Raw genomic sequence first — 19,216 nt, forward strand, 5'->3', positions numbered from 1 at the left:
TAGATTTGTTTATTACGTGGTCTGCAAGGGAGGAACTCTGGGGGCATTTTAAGGGAAGAATACTTGGGTGTGCGGTCAGAAATTAGTACAAAGGAATTTTTCAGAACTAAATGATTCAATTGGAAATGTTTGAAACCTATATTGAGATAATGTTTCATAGAAGTTACTAAAAAATGTTCTCTGACCTTTTATCTAGAAAAACTATTAAGGATGAATAGAAATACACACATTTCATAGACTTTATACCGAATAGAAACAGCTTTGAATCCATTACCGATAAAAACTCCAATCTAAATCGTGAAATAATTCTAATAACTGTTCGATCGAATAACCGCGGCATATAAATTGTAATAGAATGTTTTCATGAGTTATATATTATTGGAATAAAATTTTTCCCTTGCCTGGACCGCCCACACCGAACGACACTGGGGATCGGTTACGAAGCTCAGCTATCGCGCGAAAATAGTTGTTTCTCGCGTTGCTTGGCTCGCAAACTAATCTTATCCGAGGGGGTGAAGTTATTAGTAACGCGAATCGACTATAACTTAATCTTATCGTCGCTGAGATATGTGTATGTATTGGTTACTAAGTGAAATAATATGTTGACACGTTAGATAAGAAGTGAATTTGTTTCGAGCAACTTCTGCTGTCGCAGGTGTTTGCGTTTCTATGAAGGAGTCACCTTGACCCTTTGTGGTTCGGTTTACATCGTCCCTTTCTCACCGGTTACTCGAAAAATCAGGTTTCTCGAAAATGCAACACGATTTCCCTACCTGCGATTAATTATCTTACGATTCCCTCCGCGTCAAGGGTCGGTTTAAAAATGACTTAGATGCAAATTTTATATATTCTTGGAGCCTGCAGGAGGACTTGGGAATAGAAAGGATCCAAAGAAAAAAGAAAATTGGGACGAAAGGGAAGTGGCTGCTAATGGACTCCCAGGTAGCTTTGGCATAGACGCAGGGACGTTTAGTGTCAGAACGGGTGTATAAGTAGAAATCAATGGCTAGCCGAGAAACTTGAAGGAACAGGAACCGATGCGGTGTTCTGTCTCCAGGTTTTTAATATTAAAAAAAGAATCCATCGACGGTTGATATAGCTCAGTCGGTTAGGGTAGCCTTCGGGATTCCGTATCCACCACGTGTCCTTCCAATAAAGATTTCATCCGTCGAAATTGATTTTAAAGTGTTACTTTACTGGCATTTGAATTTTATCTGTCGACACGTTTGTCTCGTTAGTTTCAAACTATAACTATACCTAAGTTTACCGAATTTCCTGAATGTGGAAAGATCTTTTTTCAATGAAACGTGCGGATATAGCAGCAGCAGAATAAATCACCTAAGCCTGGCGTGAATCGAAAAATGATTCGACGAGCATGAGGGGGGTAACCAGGAAACGCGTGCTTCCGACGATTCGAACGCAGTGGCGTCGTTTCGACGAGCATTATAATATAATAAGAATCGGATTAGCATTGAATGAAGTGGGTGGCGCGAGACCGCAGAGCGATAAAGGGACTAATAAAAAGCGGGCTCTTTAAGGCAACCACGGTGGCCCTTGTTCAACAAAGGACCTCGCCAGGAATAAATAAAAAAGTCAATGTTCGTCGCGCTCGCGTTTGGCAAATTTTTTGGACACGGTGAAATAAAAGCGATCTTACAATGATATATACTTTAGAATATTTTTAAATCAATAGACAGAAAGTGCAATTTTAATTTTCGAGGGAAAACATCGTTAAAGCATAAATAAAACATTTCAAAGAAAAAAGTTGGTTACACCCCGTAGAGCAAAAGAAAGATTAAGTATAATAAAATAATCTTTAAAGCAGATAGATTCGGGAATATGGGGATTTACTTTATTTGTCACGTGCCAAGCACAATTCCAAATAAGAAACTCCCCGCGAAATCTCTTCGTTTTTCGTCTGAATTGCAGCCCTCATCTCGCGAATGGGGGTTTTCGCGAGCAGCGTAGTGGCATCTGAAAGCTGTCTCACGCGGACGCTCTCTACGGCTTCATCATCGCTGAGTCGATATTCCCCTCGCTCTTTCGCTCTGTTAATTAAATTATCACGGGACAACTGCTGGCCGAGCTTCGAACTTTAACTTCGAAGGTCTCAGCGTGACGTTCCCACTTTATATTCGGTCAACTTCGCTTTCGGGTTGGTCTTTCCTCGCTGTCCATGGGTCGAACTCCGCGCAACGGCTTAAGCCAAGTGTGTCTCGCGCTTGTTTGGAGAACTTTTGGACGCGGGCGTGCATACTAATCGAGTATATACACTGGAAAACTGATTTCGAGGAAACTCCTCGAAAGCTGTACCCATCGATTTCTGCTGTATCAGCTAATTTTTCCATAATTTGACAATGGTACATCGCGATTCGTTGCAGATACGTGAGTGTCTTTTATTAGAATCATTTTTCAATACATTTCGAACCTTCTGTAATTGATAATGCACGACATTTTCAACTAAACCAAATAATACACGAATTCAACGATGATCGTAGCTGGGCATTATCCTCCCCTTCGGCTTCGATAATCACCCCGGGCGAGCGTTTCGCACCCTTCCCGTGAACGTCCTCGGTGAAATAACGATCGCGACGACGGCCGTTGAATCGCTCGATTCGGAAAAGTGAAAGCATTTACAGAGCCTCGAATCTACCGTTAATCGAATTCACACACGTCTCGCTACCCCACGATTAATAATTTTGCGCGTATCGCTGGTGTGCGTGCTGGCCACAAAGTAGCTCGATCCGGCGATACAGCGCGCGTGTCGTGTACGCCAATAATCGTTAATTCTTTTATTTATACCAAGTACCTGTGCTTGAGGGCCGAATCTGACTCCACTGAAAGGAGATGCATTTGTATAACGACGAACGGGTGCCAAATATCTTAGTTATTTGTACCTGTACCACTGATGAGGGTTCTTATTCTATCGAACCCACCATAAACCGACCAAGACAAAGAATGGAACGACAAGCCCTTTCCATTTTTATATTTCATCGAGGCAAGTACTTAGAGTCAACGTCGGAGTGCAAGTACGTGAAGTCTACGCCAACAACACCAAGGAACGAACTCCATACGCCAATAATCAGTCGCGGCATCGTTTCTAATCTGAAATGGGCAACGCGCGCGCCGCAAAAGGGAAACGCGACTAGATATGTAGTAACTTTCAGGCATCTGATCGCGTCCGAACCTTTCATCGAGTCGTATCGCGGAATTCTGTGCAGCGATGTTTCCTAATCAGTAAAAAAAACGCGTAACAAATTTCATCCTCTCTAAATTTCACTTGTGGCGACCACCCTAACGCTCTTAGATTTTCTATTTACCATCCATTTTTGGAATTACGCGATGAATCGGACCTGCTCGGAACTCGCAGGACCTTTGCCATTGGGATATGCAAAGAGGATTGAAAAATTCTTGGCGACGCACGCGCATTGCTACCTTAATGCATGCTCGTATAATCGGCTACTGACCGAGGCTCGTTCTGCAGTCGTAACAATAGTCCGAGGCGTCGACGCTGGACCACCCGTGGTTCGCCATTAAAGTCGCTTCTGTGGAAAGGGTACTCGAGTAGAGAAATCGACCGAGAGAAAGGGACGAATACTCTGGCCCGTCTCTCTCGCTGTTTCTGTCCACGGGATAAAAAGAATCGGGCGGGGGTAAAAAAGCATCGAGGCAAAAGGGTAGCCGCGGCGGCGGATTCGGAAATCGAAACTGAGGGTTGGGTCATCCCCCCTCCCCCCTGAAGGAATTAAGAGTCAGGGAACCAGGACGACAGAGTAGACGCCGATCGGTGTAACGCGAAACTTCCTGGCGCCAAACGCCTCTCTAAGCCTTTGCTCTAATAATATCCCATTGTGCTACCATTAGCCACCGAACGAGCCGTTGTCCTTCCTCTCGGCTCGGATACGCGCGTCCTCGCTCGCTCTCTCGACGCTTTCAACGTCTTTACGTTGCGTTTTGTAACGACACCTCGAAACATCGTCTCGATGCGTCTGTTGCGCGACTGTATCCGGTCGAGACTCCACTGTCCGCGTTGCCTCATTAAAGCTGACGACGCTCTGCTCTTTTTACCCTGTCGCGACGACTCGCACGCGCACTCCCCTTTTCGAGGAGCACGTATCAAGCAGAGAAAGGACGGTGAAATGGTCGATTTCACAGAGATAAGCGTCGCTCCTCGAATCTTCGCGCTCCGTTGCGTCCTATATGTTCGGAGCAGGACTTTCCAAACTTTTTGTAAATCCTCTGCGAGGAAAAGCTGACAATTTTCTCGCTTGACATCCTTCGTTTCGTATTTTCTAGATTCAAATAATCGAAACTTGTGAGATCATTTGCGTCTGTCCGTCTGTGTTTGGAAGAACGCGATCCACGTGAATGCGTGGGCGTAGCTCGACGAACGGGTCGCGTCAGTCATTCGTCGATGGGCTGATTGAACCGCGAGCGTTCCTGACCTCGTTGCGATGAATATTCCCGTGGATCACCGCTCGAGATGATGGATCGGTCGGTTTTAATTCGGCGGGGCATTTGCATAAATTGCGTCATGGTCGTGAGTGGGCTGCCCGGGTCGTACCGAGGAGAAGGTCAGGTTGGAGGAATACTCGTAGCGGAAGGCAAGATCGTGGTCTGGTGCAAGCATGTATTCAATTATCTTAATTAAACGTTCTAACCTCGCGTTTTGATCCTCTTTGGTAAAATATGGGAATGTGTATAATATTAATTTATCCAATTTAATATATCAAGCACATGAATTACTCCATTTCAATAATTATAGAAGCTTCGTTAGGTCTTCTTCTTTAGTTCTGACTGGAAAATTATAATGCATACAAATACGTGTACGAAATTTAAGATCCTTCGTTTTCCTCTTACATCGGTGACATTCGCATGCCGCTGAGAACGATCCAAATATTCGGAACGTTTACAGAATAAAGTTGGACTACGCTTGTACGACTATTTGTTTACTCATTTGTTTCGCCTAAATGTATTACTACATTGCACCAGTGAAATTCTGGCAAACGATGCGCATTGTTATGTCTTTCCTCCTGCTTATTTTGACACGCGGCGAATGGTGCCAGGGAATATCTTGTTAACGAAAGAAGAAGCAACGCGTACATTCTTGGGCAACTATCATCGCGGCCAGTTAGTCAGTCATCGTTTTCGAGCTTGTCCCGGCTGTCACGCATCGGCGTTCGCGACAAAACCAACTTTATTCTAGGCTCGCAGGTATTTTTGTCGCTGATCATTTTTTTAAAGAAAACCCTCGCACGATGTATCGCGTCGCATGTCTTGATTTCTTCGTAGCTTGTCACGTGTCTTATTTCGCCGGCGGTGTTTCTCATCTGCTCCGTTTTACATCTTGCAAACAGTCGTCGCGTGACAATAACACCTGCTCGGGTGTACTTATGCAACATGTATAAACATGCGACATACATAATTATCTACAAATTCGAGACCGCTACCTCAAGTTTTATTTCCTCCCAAATTATTTATGAGGGGGAGGGGGGCGGTAAACTCGTTTCATTTCTGACAAGGCGAATCGTCCCTGCGATATTTCTTTTTATTCGACATGGCATACATTTGGAGTTAAAGAGTACGGGACGTATATTGTGTTCTTCTATGGTAATGAACGGGTTTGGAGGAGAGGAGGGAAGGTGAAACTCCTTTTTTGGAGCGAAACATCAATTATATTCTGCGATTTACTGATACTTTAAATATTAAATTGCATCTGCAGGTAGTAATAAAGAGGTCCTCACAGCCAATCCCACAAATATTGGTACCCTCTATGTCTATTGAAGAAGTTTGACTGAATTAAATAATAGTTTTGATATTACCAAATGAATTTTTCATTACAAATATCTATACATATGAATAAGCTTATACATGTATATATTTATATATACATCAACATATTTATGCAAGTATACACTTGGAAACGTCAAACCTACCACTTAATTTAAATAAATTTCTTCAATAGACATAGATGGTACGAATATTTATGGGACTGACTGTATATTATTACTGTAAGTTTGATGAGCGAAATGAAGGTTTCTTTGTTTTATAGTATAATAAAATTATTGTATTGGACGTATGCACATAATTTGTTTTAATATTTCTGAATTGTAAACGACCAATTTTTGCACCTTTCTTGGGAATAATCAATGGCACGATTCCGTTGCAGGGAAATCCGTACGGATTGAAGGACACGACGGGGATGGGCATGACGGCGGATATGGGTGCTGCATGGGGCACGGCCGCCCTTCAACCTGCTGCCACGGGTTACTACCCCTACGATCCAACCCTGGCCGCCTACGGGTGAGTTTATCACCAGGTTTCATGGTCTCTCGGCTCCATTAGATTAAACCACCACCCGCGCTCCGCTCTCTGGCCCCCTTCCACGTCGGTGCTGCTCAGTGCCGCCATTAAAACAAGAGTCACGATCTCGTACTCGCTACACATATCCCGCCAGGAATGGTTATCGTTATCGCGAATCCGTAATATCTTTCCCTGCGCGAACACAGTTTCAGGCGTCCCGTAGTCCAACGAAGCTTACGCAAACAATTGAATAGTGCTCGCGTTTGAAGCGCTCTGTAGATAGATAAATAGATATTTATTAGCTTGGAGTTATTTCATTTCAATCCGTCGAGTAATTTTCATTGCAAAGAATCTCACGAGAGTTCTGGAACATGGTTAAATAATTAAAACGAAATAAAAATCCCATGCGTCACGCTCCGTGCAATGGGCTGAAGGAGAATGAGACAACCTATGTCAGACACACTACGCGTATCGTTACAGCTACGCATACGACAGCGACGCAACCAGTTTCAACAGTTTCGTAATTCATATCATACAATTTTCCTTAAAGTATTCTGTTTATTATTTCTTAAACGATATCTAGACATTGTTTACAAACACGCCCTGTGCGTTGCTCGATGGATTGTAACGTAGTTGTAATTAATTAAAAAGAAACAAAACTGGCAATATGAATCGAACATAATGTCACGTGAAAGTCAACATATTGAACCTCGATGGATTCATTTTTTTATTAGACTGTGACTATCAGACTGTGTAGTGAAAATATGCAGTCCCTATCGTACGCATAGTTGTAACGATACGCGTAGTATGTCTGACCATTGTCTCATTCTCCTTCAGCACATTGCACGGAGCGTGACGCATAGGATTTTTGTTTCTTTTTAATTATTTAACCATATTCCAGAACTCCCACCGTTCTGAAACTGTTACATGTGTCAGCTAAATAACCGAGCATCATTCCTGATTTTTTTGGTAGATGTCACTCACAAGGTTCTTTGCAATTACCTCCCGCAAAAAATGAATTATTTATTTTCTTAAATATCTGAAATAGTAACCGAAAAATAATAATAAAGTTAAGGGTGTTTACCCTCATACTACCCTTAAACGAGGGGTAACGGGTTGAAACTTTATGGGATGATGTTTTAGGTCAAAAGCATTGCACGGCACATAATAGCAATGAAAATTGGGGTGGGAGCAGATTGTCTATCCTTATCCTGCTAGACCCTTTCAGGCAAGAGGAAAATTTGAAACGCCTCGCAGCAGTCGACGATATCGCCGCGCAGATTCTCGCGAGAGTCCGTTTAATCTCGTTCGTTCCCGTCAGGGCTTGGAAATCTGTACTGCGTGACGCGCACTCAGTCAAGGTGGGCGACAATTAATCCGTAAGAAGGGTGACGAGCAAACCGGATGCTCGTTCTTCCTGCTAGTGGATAAGAGTTACGAGGGTGCTGTCAACACGAGGACCCTTGTACTTCATCTTGTAGGGAAGCGGCGGGGAATATCGATGGGCGACGAGGAGGTCGTCGCTTATGATGACACTCCGCGAGATCCCGTAAACATTCTATCGGCTGTAAGTGATTCTCGGCTGTGTTTCCAGTAGCGCAGTATTTTCGTTGCCGATCCGTTGTTTTGATTAATAATGGCAGCCGCGGACGAAAAACCTGACGGGGGCGAATTTACGACGGGGAATTTATTTTGGGTAACGTTGGCCGAGGCTCGGCGCACGCTCTCTATATCGCAATACACCGGCGATATATCAAAATCTGTCAGAACGAGCGAACGATCATTTATCGGGGTCGGAATTAAAATTAGAAAAAAAGGAGTGAAAAAAAAAAAGAAAAATATAAACGCCGGTTCGTTTGACATGGCGCGTTATTGCAGCAGGCGATAGTTATCAAGAGTATCGCGCGTTTGGTTGAAACAAAGGCGTGGAATGGTTAAGCGTCGGTCAATTGCGAGAAGGTGACGCTTTCCGCTATTTGATTTCGCTCGCGTAAACCCCGATGGCGCGTCATCTGGTTTCCAGTCAGCTGATCGCGCGACTGCACACAGGATGCCACGAAAAATCTTGAACTGCTTATAACTTTATAACGATGTCTCAAATTGAAAACTGAAGAAGGACTCTTTGATTCGTATTGGCGCGAAGAATGGATTTTAAATGTTTAATCCTATTCTTCGAAATTAAATTGTTAGTGCATGTCTGTCCTGATTTCGTGGGTAGATGTAACTACATTTGACTTTAATGGCTTTGAGGAATTTTGGAAGGAGCAGCGAGGGTGATAGGATAGAGCCAGGTTTAGGAACTTTCAAAGAGGATACGAGCGCGCTCTGTTTGCAACTAAGAAATCATGTATAGATTAAGCAGGCAGTGGCCCAGTAGCCCTCGTAATAACGACGAAGCTCGCGACGGATCTAGAAGCCACGGGCAGAGCTTTCCGTGGGAAAGAAAGCTATTTCTAAAGACCATGTGTCGCGTGCCGTTGACAAAATGAGACATCGACGGTGGATTTCGACGCTGGCCGTAATTGGAAACACTTGGTTCCTCCAGGCCTCGATTCCTCTTCGTCGCTCGTAAATCTGAATCCCAGGTTTCTTTCTTTTTTCGTTTCCTAAACGGCCGGGAGACAACGGTCGTCGTATTTTCATATCGCGTCTCACGTTCCAGGGGAAGGATCCAGTAATTTGGATCGATAATTAGGCGAAGAGGAGTCCCTAGCTCGGGCCGAGATAAAAATCGCTAGCGATGGAACCCGATATCGAGTCCGGGTTCTCCGATCTCGTCGGATTCCTTTGATCTCGGGCAAGACTTCGGTCTCTACTCGTTTCCTTGGGATCTCGAGGGGGATGAGGGAGAGCGAGATTGGAGAGAAACCGTGCACGGCGAACGGTTACAAAATGGCTGTAGGCAGCCGAGTGGGCGTACGTAATGGAGGCTTCCAGGTTGGCCTGGTATATATATAGTCGCATCGCGAGCGTAGGGAGAGCAGTAGGTCTCTCCGTAGGAGAGCGAGTGAGTGAGTTTATTGATTGGCTTCCTCCCGGGGTTGGCTCGCCTGTTCGCCAGGCCTCTCTACTCTCTATTCTCGCTCTCCCCACCCTGTCTCTTTCTCTCCAGCCCCGACTCTGCTCGTTTCCTCTTGCTCGTGCAACGCTCGCTCCTCGGTCCGCTCGGTTCCTCCTCCCCCGACCGGCCTTCCTCCACCTCCCGACGCCGGGCGACCTCCTTCCACCCTTGAACGCGAGCCAGCTCCCACAGGTGCTTTACTTACTTTGCTTAGCAACCCTCGTGTCCACACAAACACCCTCGCGCAGAGTTTGATTCTCTGCTATCCACCCTACGCCTCCTGGGTTAGGGCCATCGGCACACCAGCGTTTGCGTTTTGATACCGAGCGTTTCGGCGGTGCCTTCGAAGCAACCTTGCGGATCGAGTAACTGCTTGCGATGAAAGCTGACGTATGGAGATGGCCCCTCTGATTAAACTATAAGGATCCTTTATTAGCCAACGTCCCGGCTATATTAGTTAGAACTCTCTTAGCTAGGTCCTCCGCACCTGTCTAGGGCTTTGGTGGCAGTTTAACTGTTGGATGGTGACTGACCTACTTTGGTCTGATAAGAATACCGCTAGAGGATGATACACGTCGAAGATGGAATCGAGTTCGATGGTAGAGAGTTCTAAAATAGTAGATACTCTTAGATAGTAGAGTGAGAGTCAGAGTTTTCACATACCAAAATCAATTCCCTCCAGTTTTCCTCCTCAATATTTTTACCCGAATAAATGTTTCGCCTAGCCTGTATCGAAGACCAAAACGCTGAAGAGCGAAGCGTAAACCCTGGTGTGCTGTGGCCCTTAGATCCATCCTCGAGCGCGTGTGTACGCGCACAAAACTCCCCGGACCGTAGGCATTGTTTATCGTGGAATCCACAACCCTCTCTTGCTCTGGGCTTCAGTCCTCTCCATTCCGAGCCTCTATTAATTTACTTGCTTAATAATACGACAGCCCTCTCGATCCCCCTCGTCCCCCTGTATTTGTCTCGTATCCGGCTCTCCTCAGCCCCCGTCGCTCCACGTCCTCCTGCGTCTCGTCACTTTCGTCGTCGACGGGCCGCTATTGTTTCGACGCGAGCTTTCCAGAGTCGTGGAACGAAACGAGGGCTGAAATCGACGCGGAGGCGACCGCTTCGGAACCCGAAAGCGACTCGATTGGCAACGGGCCGACGGGAACCGTCTGATTACGGGAAATGAGAAATACGTCGTTAGTCCACGAACGTGATACTTTGGGGATGTCTCCTTTCTTCCGTGACGCTGCGCTCTGAATGCTGAATTTTTTTCTGTTAGGGATGCATTCTTTCTATTTACAGTGGAGTCTGTTACGAGCGGCAATGAACGATGTCGAAAGCTTTTCAACAAATATTAACACCGGTATAAGAATGCAGGATGCGATAACAATGTGTTTATTCTATAAATTACAAAAAATATTAAATTTTTTCTACTTTTAAGTTTGAATTTTTTTAACTTTGAAATATCCTGTAGGACAATTTCTTTGGCGAAACGAGGGAAAGCGGTCGCAGATGCGGACAACGTAAAAGTCTTCCGCGAGGCTTTATCCCCCATTCGCCCGCGCCATTTTTCACGGAAGATCCTAGGCGACACCCTCGCCTCTTTTTCGCCCCTACTGTTCTTCGCTGCGTCGTTTTTTCGCTGGCTGGCTCGAGAGTACCCCGGATGTTACGCGTTGAATAAAGAATCGCCGCGGAAGAGTGAAAGAGCGTCGATCTTCTTCGAGAAATTCCGTTGAAAAGTCGGGGCTCATCGCTTGACTCTCTTTCCATGAATATTTATATCCGCGCAGGCTAATTGCCACCAAGTCGAATTACCGTTTCTCCCTCGTCGAACTGGAGCTTGGAAAAAATCTTGAACTTTTTTTCATTGCGGGGGCGGCGATCGACTCCCAATTAAACGTTCCGCGCCCCCTCGGTCGTTAAACGATAAAATTCAACGCGGTTGAGCACGCCTATGCTCGAGCTAACTCAATTCTGCTTTCTAGTCGACCATTTGATCAGACGATCGCCACGAATTTGTTAAACTGGGACTATCCAAGTATAAAATTTGAATGTTCGAGTGTTTGAATAATTTAATGTTCGAATATGTTATAGCTATTCGAATCGAACTCGACAACTATCCAAGTTCCCAGCTAAGAACGGAAAACGCTCAATTTTTACGATCTTTTCGCCGTGTAAATTATTATTCGCGCCTGTCGACGAGTAGAACACGTGTCCCTGTAGAAAATCTATTAAGCGTAACGCCGTATCGAATAAATTAAAGGCGATCTGGCGGAGAACTTTCGCTGTCGGTATAGCGATCTTGATAATCTTGTAATTGGTATGTTTGTTTTAAGACGTTCACCAGTATCTTGCAGGTGAACGATCATGACGAGACTTTCACTAGTCGATTGAGAATTTTGAAATGAAAGACACATTAAAAATAGCATAAAAAAAGAAATGCGTACTCGTGACCAAGAATCTCGTTACGCTTGAGAAAGTGAGATCAAAACTTTTCAAACATTCTACACGCACGCGTAATTAATTGGTGAACAAAAGAAGTCGTTTTCAACGTATACTAAAATTCGTGGAAGACTCGACGAAACACGGAAGTCTGCAAGTCGTACTGGAACGAATAACAGGAAGATAACGATCTTGAGGAGAAAATCGGTGGAACGGCTCTCGATGTCTATCTTTTCTTCCGATCTCCGAGAAAAAACAATGCTATTCCTTCGTTTGATCAGGTAGGTTTCGGGAAGCCTGCGTAATTAGAACTAAAACACACACAACGCGCATTGTTCTCGACTTCGGCAGGCACTGTCGTAAACCGTTACCCTTGGACGAGGACCTAAGTGGCGGCGGTCGCAAACAATTCCTGGGATTTACCACCCACAATTCCAGTTATTCGTGATTCAGTGTTCCTTGGAAAGAAATTTCGGTAGACATGACCTCGAGAAATAATCTTTCCTTTAGATCCTCTAGATCTTTTAGATCGTAAACTTCCAAAAAATAGGTGCTCGATTCTATTTCGTTCATTCGCAATAACCCTCATAACATGGAGGCTCCCGCCGGTATGTTGAACTCGCTAGCTTTTCGTCATCCTGCTCCACAACAATTATCATAAGCACGTGCACGAAAAGCTGTTACGTATCTCGATCCTGAGGTGTCGCGATTCGTTCAACAGCAACGCTGGAATCGGTAGTGTCCGACAAGGACACGCAGCGAGCGAAAAGGAAGAAGAGGACGCGTCTGATTAGATAAGAGGTGGAAAGTTGTCGAATGCAGCAGTTGCAGTTACACGTAGGGGGCGGATCGGTTAGGATGCGACGCTGAGCAGATACGGCGGTAGGTAGCGTGAGCAAGGCAGATTGGTTGACAGGACGGTGGATGGAAAGTAGGGGGAAATTATGCTATTATGCAATCGATATTCATTGTTCATAGCCTCTAGCTTCTTTGCGTTGTTACGAAGTTCAATCTAGTCGCAGCGAGTTTTTCTTTGCATGACTCCTTGGTACTTGCAAGCAATACTTGATCTAATCACTCGATTATTTCGAGAGTCTTTATTGCCTAAGATATCGAAGAAAGGGTGCACTCACTTTCTTGCACAAAGAAGTGCAAGTGCTCCGAATCCGAGCAAAACATATGATCGATATCGTAGAAATTGCTCCAAATGATAAACAGCATGCGTCGTAAGATAAACCAAGGGGCGGGTCAGGAGAGATGCAGCGACGAGCAGACGAGGCGGTAGGTTGCGTGGCACGAGCAAGGTAGGTTGGCTGGTTGGTCGGTTGGTAGGTTGGTTGGTAGATAGGTAGGTAGGAAGCGTTTGCACATCCGGGACCGGGCGTAACTATTGGAGCTATATACACGGTTATACGAGACCGGAGGACGTAATTACGCGCGTTCTGCCAATATTGGTTAACCTTTCGAGGTTGACGCCACCATATGCAAAGCCCCTAATGAGTCGCTCGAGTGGCCTCGGTGTCTAGTATTACGCGCTCAGTCCCTGTTCACCTCCCCCCTTATCCGCGTTGGTCGTCGTTATTACCTCCACTACGGGAGATATTCGACGATCTTCTCTTTTCTCCACTATTTTCCCACCCTATCCTCGTCCGCTCGATCTACGCCCGCTGGGGCGTGTAGCAGCGTTTCGAAATTTGCGTACGTTTTCGTCCTCGACGCTAGAGCGCCGCAACCCACCTGTGATCGTCGGGAGAGCGAATATTTGTTGGCTGATTCGCTTGAGATGCTCGAGGGCCGCGATAGCAGGGAAAGCAGGGAAAGCAGGGAAAAATTGCTTCAGCGTCGGATGACGTGCTCGAGCGTCGGGGCTTCGTTCAAACACAAAGATGAGAGAAGCTTTCTTCTGTCAACATTAATTGTAACGTTTTGTACATAGCTTGCGGATCGAATAGACTAATAGAGTAGATGTTGCATTGCTTGACACGTTGTATGGTTTAGACGCGACGCTTTAGAAGGATTCTCAGCTGAAGAAGCTGCTGAAAATAGAGAATATACGTGTACAGCAGCGATATTTACTTGTACAGAGTGTCCTATTTAAAACAGGCCAACTGAATACGCTTGTTTCTAACATTAAAAAAAAAGTAATTGTTCTATTTCGAGGGGTAGTTTCACGTTAAATCACAAGACGAGCATCGGTGGACTCGATTCGGACGATCGATGGGGGCTCGGTCGGTGGCGGCGTACCCACGCAGCCTGGATTCCTGGCGATCCAGCTCGAGAGCTCTCCGGCATCGCGACGGTAGGGACGATAATACCAGTGTCGGGGAGTTTTATGAACGGCAACAGATCGTCGCTCGCCAGCAATCTAACCGTAGCCCCGTGTACACACAAGAGGCGAGCTTTCGTCGTAGACGGGCGTTAAGCTTCTGCTCGCCCGGCGTCGCATCTGCATTGCATCGAGGCGCTGAGTTCTCGTACGTCTCTCTGCATATGCGGGACGATCGGCGTCGATACATTCGAGCGATTCTCCGTTGGCACGCAACGCCACACTTAATATGTAAATCGTGCTCGTTCGTCGCCGTCGGTGTGCGTGGCGACGCATGAGCTGGAACAACCCGTGTGTATGTGTGTGTGGATAATTGCGCGGCAGCGGGGGCCTCCGCGTGTGGGAGGCAGTCGAAATTGCGCATATCAATGAAGGGGGCTCGGGCGTTGATTAAATCTAGAGGCACCGGTCGGCTGTCAATTTCTAACTTCCTAGCCATTCGCGGAACGAGTTGTTTCGTTTCGAAAACCGGCCCTTACAACTTTATATTGACTCTCGCCCCGGCTCTATTTTCGGACAAAGGAGTCGCCGCATAGCAGTCTCGGTGATTTTGATATATTGCCGTGAGTTTCAGCGTCGGGAACAGTCGAGTCGGGGGTGACGGGATCGGCGGGCCGGAGACGTCGAACTCGCGTCTTTCGTTTGACAGATTGCCAACCCCTCCGGAGGTTGATGATAACGCGGGATACGCGGGGAATTATCGCGGTGGCTGTGTTTATACTTGAAGGTGATTTAATCATTTTTTTTATTAGTTCGATTTTTCGCGCGAGCTATCGGTAGAACAAGGAATATTCGTTTGACGGATTACCTCTGTATCGAGCCAGTGGGGGTTGACGATAGTAATTATCCAGAACCAATGTCTGATTTGATAGACCGTATTCTTTGAGGTATCGGTGGCATTCGAGCAATCCGAATCTACTGAACTTTTTCGAAGTGCAAAAAAAGGGGAAGAAAGAAGAGAGGCAGAAGGGAAAAATAGAAGGTACAAGCGAAAAAAGAGGTTGATTTTATTGGCGAGACGCGAGAGCCTCGGCAGCCGCCTTTCCCTTGTCCGAGGGAGTTTAATAGAGGGTGAAACGTCCTCGAACTTCCTCCGGAGTCTGCTTCCTTGGGATCGCTGGCTTCTTCGCCCCCGTCGACGCGGTCATCGGCAATCTTGGATGTGGATTGCACCAAGTAGGAGAGGAGCTGGGGGAATTGCGTAATCCCCTGTTCCTCGAGGAAGAACAGAAGCTTAATGGCTCGCTTTTCCTACGATTTACCTCTGTTTTCGTCTTACTCTGATCTAATTCGTTTATGCGCGTCGAGGCTGAAGGAATCCCATACAGGGAATGTTAAAAGCGAAGGCCCAGATTCGATACATTGGCAATTGAAACTCTTCAACGATTCAAAGATCAATCCGCGACACCAGATTTTGTTCTAAGGGATCTAAACTTAAATGGCGATGCGCTCCCCGTAGGGGTGAACTTTCACAGTTCAGTTCACCGATTTCAGCCCACTCTGTATGTATTTTAAGGGGAATCTCGATAAAGGAAAACGTTTAGCCGAGGAGTTACGACGACTGAAGACCACAATGTTTGCGGCTCCGGGTAGTTTCGAGGTCCAAATTGAGTAGCATTGTCGACATAACGCAGGGCAATATTTTCGGGGATAGCGGCGGTCGTTCCCGAGCGGTGAAACGCCGAGATTAGATCACGTCTAAACTTATAGCCCGAGACGGAAGATTTCATCGGGCCATTTGTTGCGCTCGCCGAACGGTATCGGTCTCGGGATAGCCGCGATCGTAAAGCGCGATTTAGAAGCGGAAAACGTCTCCATTTGAATAAACTCGATGTGCCCGCGTAAAAAGGATCCAACGTTGATGATCTCGTCCGGCGAGGACGTAAAACACGATAGATTCCCGTTCAAAAAGGTAGAATCGGACCGTAAAATTTTCGACGGTATCGAGACGCTCTCGCTCGGACTCTTATTTATCGCGGCGAGTGAACGCCCGAATTGCGAATTCGTTCTTCGTCGATTTATGGCGAGCGATAAAATAACCGTGCGACGATTCTCTTTGTTCGAATCTATACCGTGTCCCGAAGAAACGTCGCTTCTTGTAATCATCGGACAGTAAACTTCGCATTACCCTCCCTTAACGAAGCAGAGATCATTTATTGACCGCGAGAGTCTGCGGGATTCTTTTTCGATATAACGTGTCCCCTAAATTTTATTAGACTTCTAGTTTCGAGTAAAGACAGGAAATTTTGAATCGATAGATTTTTCTTGCAATTAGTAACATTTGTACGAAAACAGTTTATACCGTAAGCCAGGACGTGTCTCAAGAGCAACGTTTCCACGTCTCTGGTTTCTACTTAATAAAAGAGATACATTATAGTATACGCTATGCATTTTTCTAAAAATACTTCCTTCAGTGTCCTTAGAGCCTCGAGAAATATGGCAATGCCTGCGAAACGACAGGAATATTTTTTCAAACGAACACCGTTTATACCTGGATGGCGAGAACCCAGGCCGTGAAATCTTTAAGAGTCAAGTCGCAATAAAAGTAACGAAAAAGGGTCCCGACTGTACGAAATTGCAGTCGTAAACCTATTTTTAAGTAAAAAGAAATATTCTGCGAGGAGAATTGGAGGGAAAAAGGATCGGAGAACGTGCAGAACGTTAACGAAATACTTGGCTAGTGTAAGGGTGGGTTGTTTTAATAACCTCGTAAATACTTTTGTAACTAAATTAGGGATGAACAAGTGCATAATGGAGCATTTTTAACGCAAGTTTAAGTTGCAAGTTTAAGAGTCTACGGAGCTATTTACAATTTTAAATGAAATTCAATACTAGAGCAAAAGATTGCAAAATAATTGATCCGATTCTATAGCATGGCCAATAGATTTAGTAACGACTGGACGCATTAGTAGTCACAAGACATTTTGTCTGTGCTATCTTTTTTTGATTATAACGTCAATTGCTCTGCAGTATTACCACGTAAAAATAACGAATACTTTCTTAGACAAAGCGATTCATTATTTGCTCGATTCCTCCATCTCGCGAACGAGGTCTCCCGCTGCCTATCGAGCAAACCATCCCCAAACGATACACCGTTTTCATTAGGCGTCGTGGTCGTTTCTCTTCTCGGCGTAACTACCTCGACACCGGTCCCCGAGTATCGGGCGTCAGGCTGCGTCACGCTTCGGGTACAATGTCGTTGGTAACCACCGCCTCGAACAGTGGTACCACCACCATCGCCAGCGGCGCCCTTCCACGGCTCGATGGATCGTCGATAGGTATTTTAGGCTCCAGTATATAATAGTACATACCTATAACACCCTCGCGTGGAGTTCTCCAGTGGGGGAGGACACGGGGGGAGCGAGACGGAGAGTGGTGAACAGGAGAGCGCGATGGAGAGAGAACACGAGTGGCAAGAGGAAAGGGAGAGGGGGATCGATCGAATCGCCATTACGGCGAGTGAGTGCCGGGGTTGCTCGATGGAATCACGCCGCCGCTGGGGGTTTATTCTCCGTATATATTTGCCGGAGTATCACCCTCGACCCAGTAGGATGTCGCCCCCTGTCCCGGAGGGTTCGATGCTCCGGCAAGGAGAGGCCGGAGGGCGGCCAAAAACGAATCTAGGAAGCAGAGCTCTCCCTCTCTCTCTCTCTCTCTCTCTCTCTCTCTCTCTCTTTCTCTCTCTCTCTCTTTCTCTCTCTCTTGAAAGCAACCACTTCGGACTCGCGGGAATCTGCGGGGAATTCGCACCCTCCTCGGCAGGATACCACTTTTCGGGTGGAGTGCCTCGGCTCGACAAATGTTGAACAATGATTACGCTTCTCGAGCTCTGGAACGGAGACAGTATCCTTGTATCGTGATGCGTCGAGTGGCTCCGATCGGGACACCGTTGATATACGATGGATATTGGCCTTTTCGGTTCGCGGCGTCCGAAGCTAGTGGTCGTTGAACGCAATTTGGTAGAACCTCGATTATCGCGATCGAACAGGGCTAAAGAACAAGGCTTTATTTATTTCGGCTCGAACACATTTATGCACAAATAAGAATCTTTTTGATTTTTTTGTTTAGGATGAGCAGAACAAGATTTATCATTTCAATGTAAGTTCTCACACCCCCTGAAACAGACAATTTATATACTTTCCTTCAAATTCGTATATCACCCTTATTATTTATTTCATTTTATCGCGCATTATTTGCACCTCAACGAAATATAAAATATAAACTGAGTAAAAATAAAATATAAACATTGGCTACGGGACCATGAAACAGCAAGGTTCTGCATTATATCTTAACTAGACTAAACTACAGTATAAAGAAATAATAAATTGGAACTTGAATAATTTAAAATAGGACAATCTAGTTGAAAATTAATTATTATATAGTGTTCAAGTATTGTAGACTAACAAGTGGATCTTTTCAGGTACGGGGCCGGATACGACCTGGCCGCGCGGCGGAAGAATGCGACGAGGGAGTCTACGGCGACCTTGAAGGCCTGGTTAAACGAGCACAAGAAGAACCCCTACCCGACGAAGGGCGAGAAAATCATGCTAGCCATTATCACGAAGATGACACTGACTCAAGTCTCCACTTGGTTCGCCAACGCGCGGAGGCGTCTGAAGAAGGAGAACAAAATGACCTGGGAGCCGAAGAACAAGACCGACGACGACGACGATGCGGTTCTCACGGACTCGGAGGATAACAAAGAAAAGGACGATCTCGCGGGGGACAATCAAGGCGACAGGGTCGGCGAGGAGGCGAGGAGAGGGCTCGAAGAAAATGGTGAGTAACTCCCTTTCTTGGTACTCTATCTTGTCATTTTCTTTCCATTCTTTTGTTATTCACCCGTCGTCTCTTTTCCCGTTTCATCTTGACATAGTGATTCTCACTACTTCAAATTTCACTCGAGTTACCTAAAATAATAGTCTGCTTTTGGATACATTATACGTTCAAATGAAATAAAACAATTTGAGGTAATTGCTTCGTGAAGTGAAATACGAATGACTCTGTATCCAAGAGATCGAGAAACTTTTTGCTACTAGACTCCTAAGACTAACGAACCTATTAACGATATTAATCAAACCAAGCAC

General features: G+C 45.7%; 1 protein-coding gene across 3 annotated transcripts in view; it reads left to right on the forward strand.

Annotated features, from left to right (window-relative positions):
* The window catches only part of LOC128894503 (homeobox protein caupolican-like), a 100,434-nt gene that overhangs the window by 59,563 nt on the left and 21,655 nt on the right, over positions 1-19,216 (forward strand). For all 3 annotated transcript variants that reach the window (XM_054156263.1, XM_054156266.1, XM_054156264.1), the window contains exons 3-4: positions 6,170-6,303; positions 18,550-18,908. In XM_054156263.1, coding sequence (XP_054012238.1) covers positions 6,170-6,303; positions 18,550-18,908 — 493 coding nt within the window. The remainder of the gene's footprint in view (positions 1-6,169; positions 6,304-18,549; positions 18,909-19,216) is intronic.

The sequence above is a fragment of the Hylaeus anthracinus genome, unplaced genomic scaffold (genome assembly GCF_026225885.1).
Source record: "Hylaeus anthracinus isolate JK02 unplaced genomic scaffold, UHH_iyHylAnth1.0_haploid 4, whole genome shotgun sequence".
NCBI classification, from domain to species: Eukaryota; Metazoa; Arthropoda; class Insecta; order Hymenoptera; family Colletidae; genus Hylaeus; species Hylaeus anthracinus.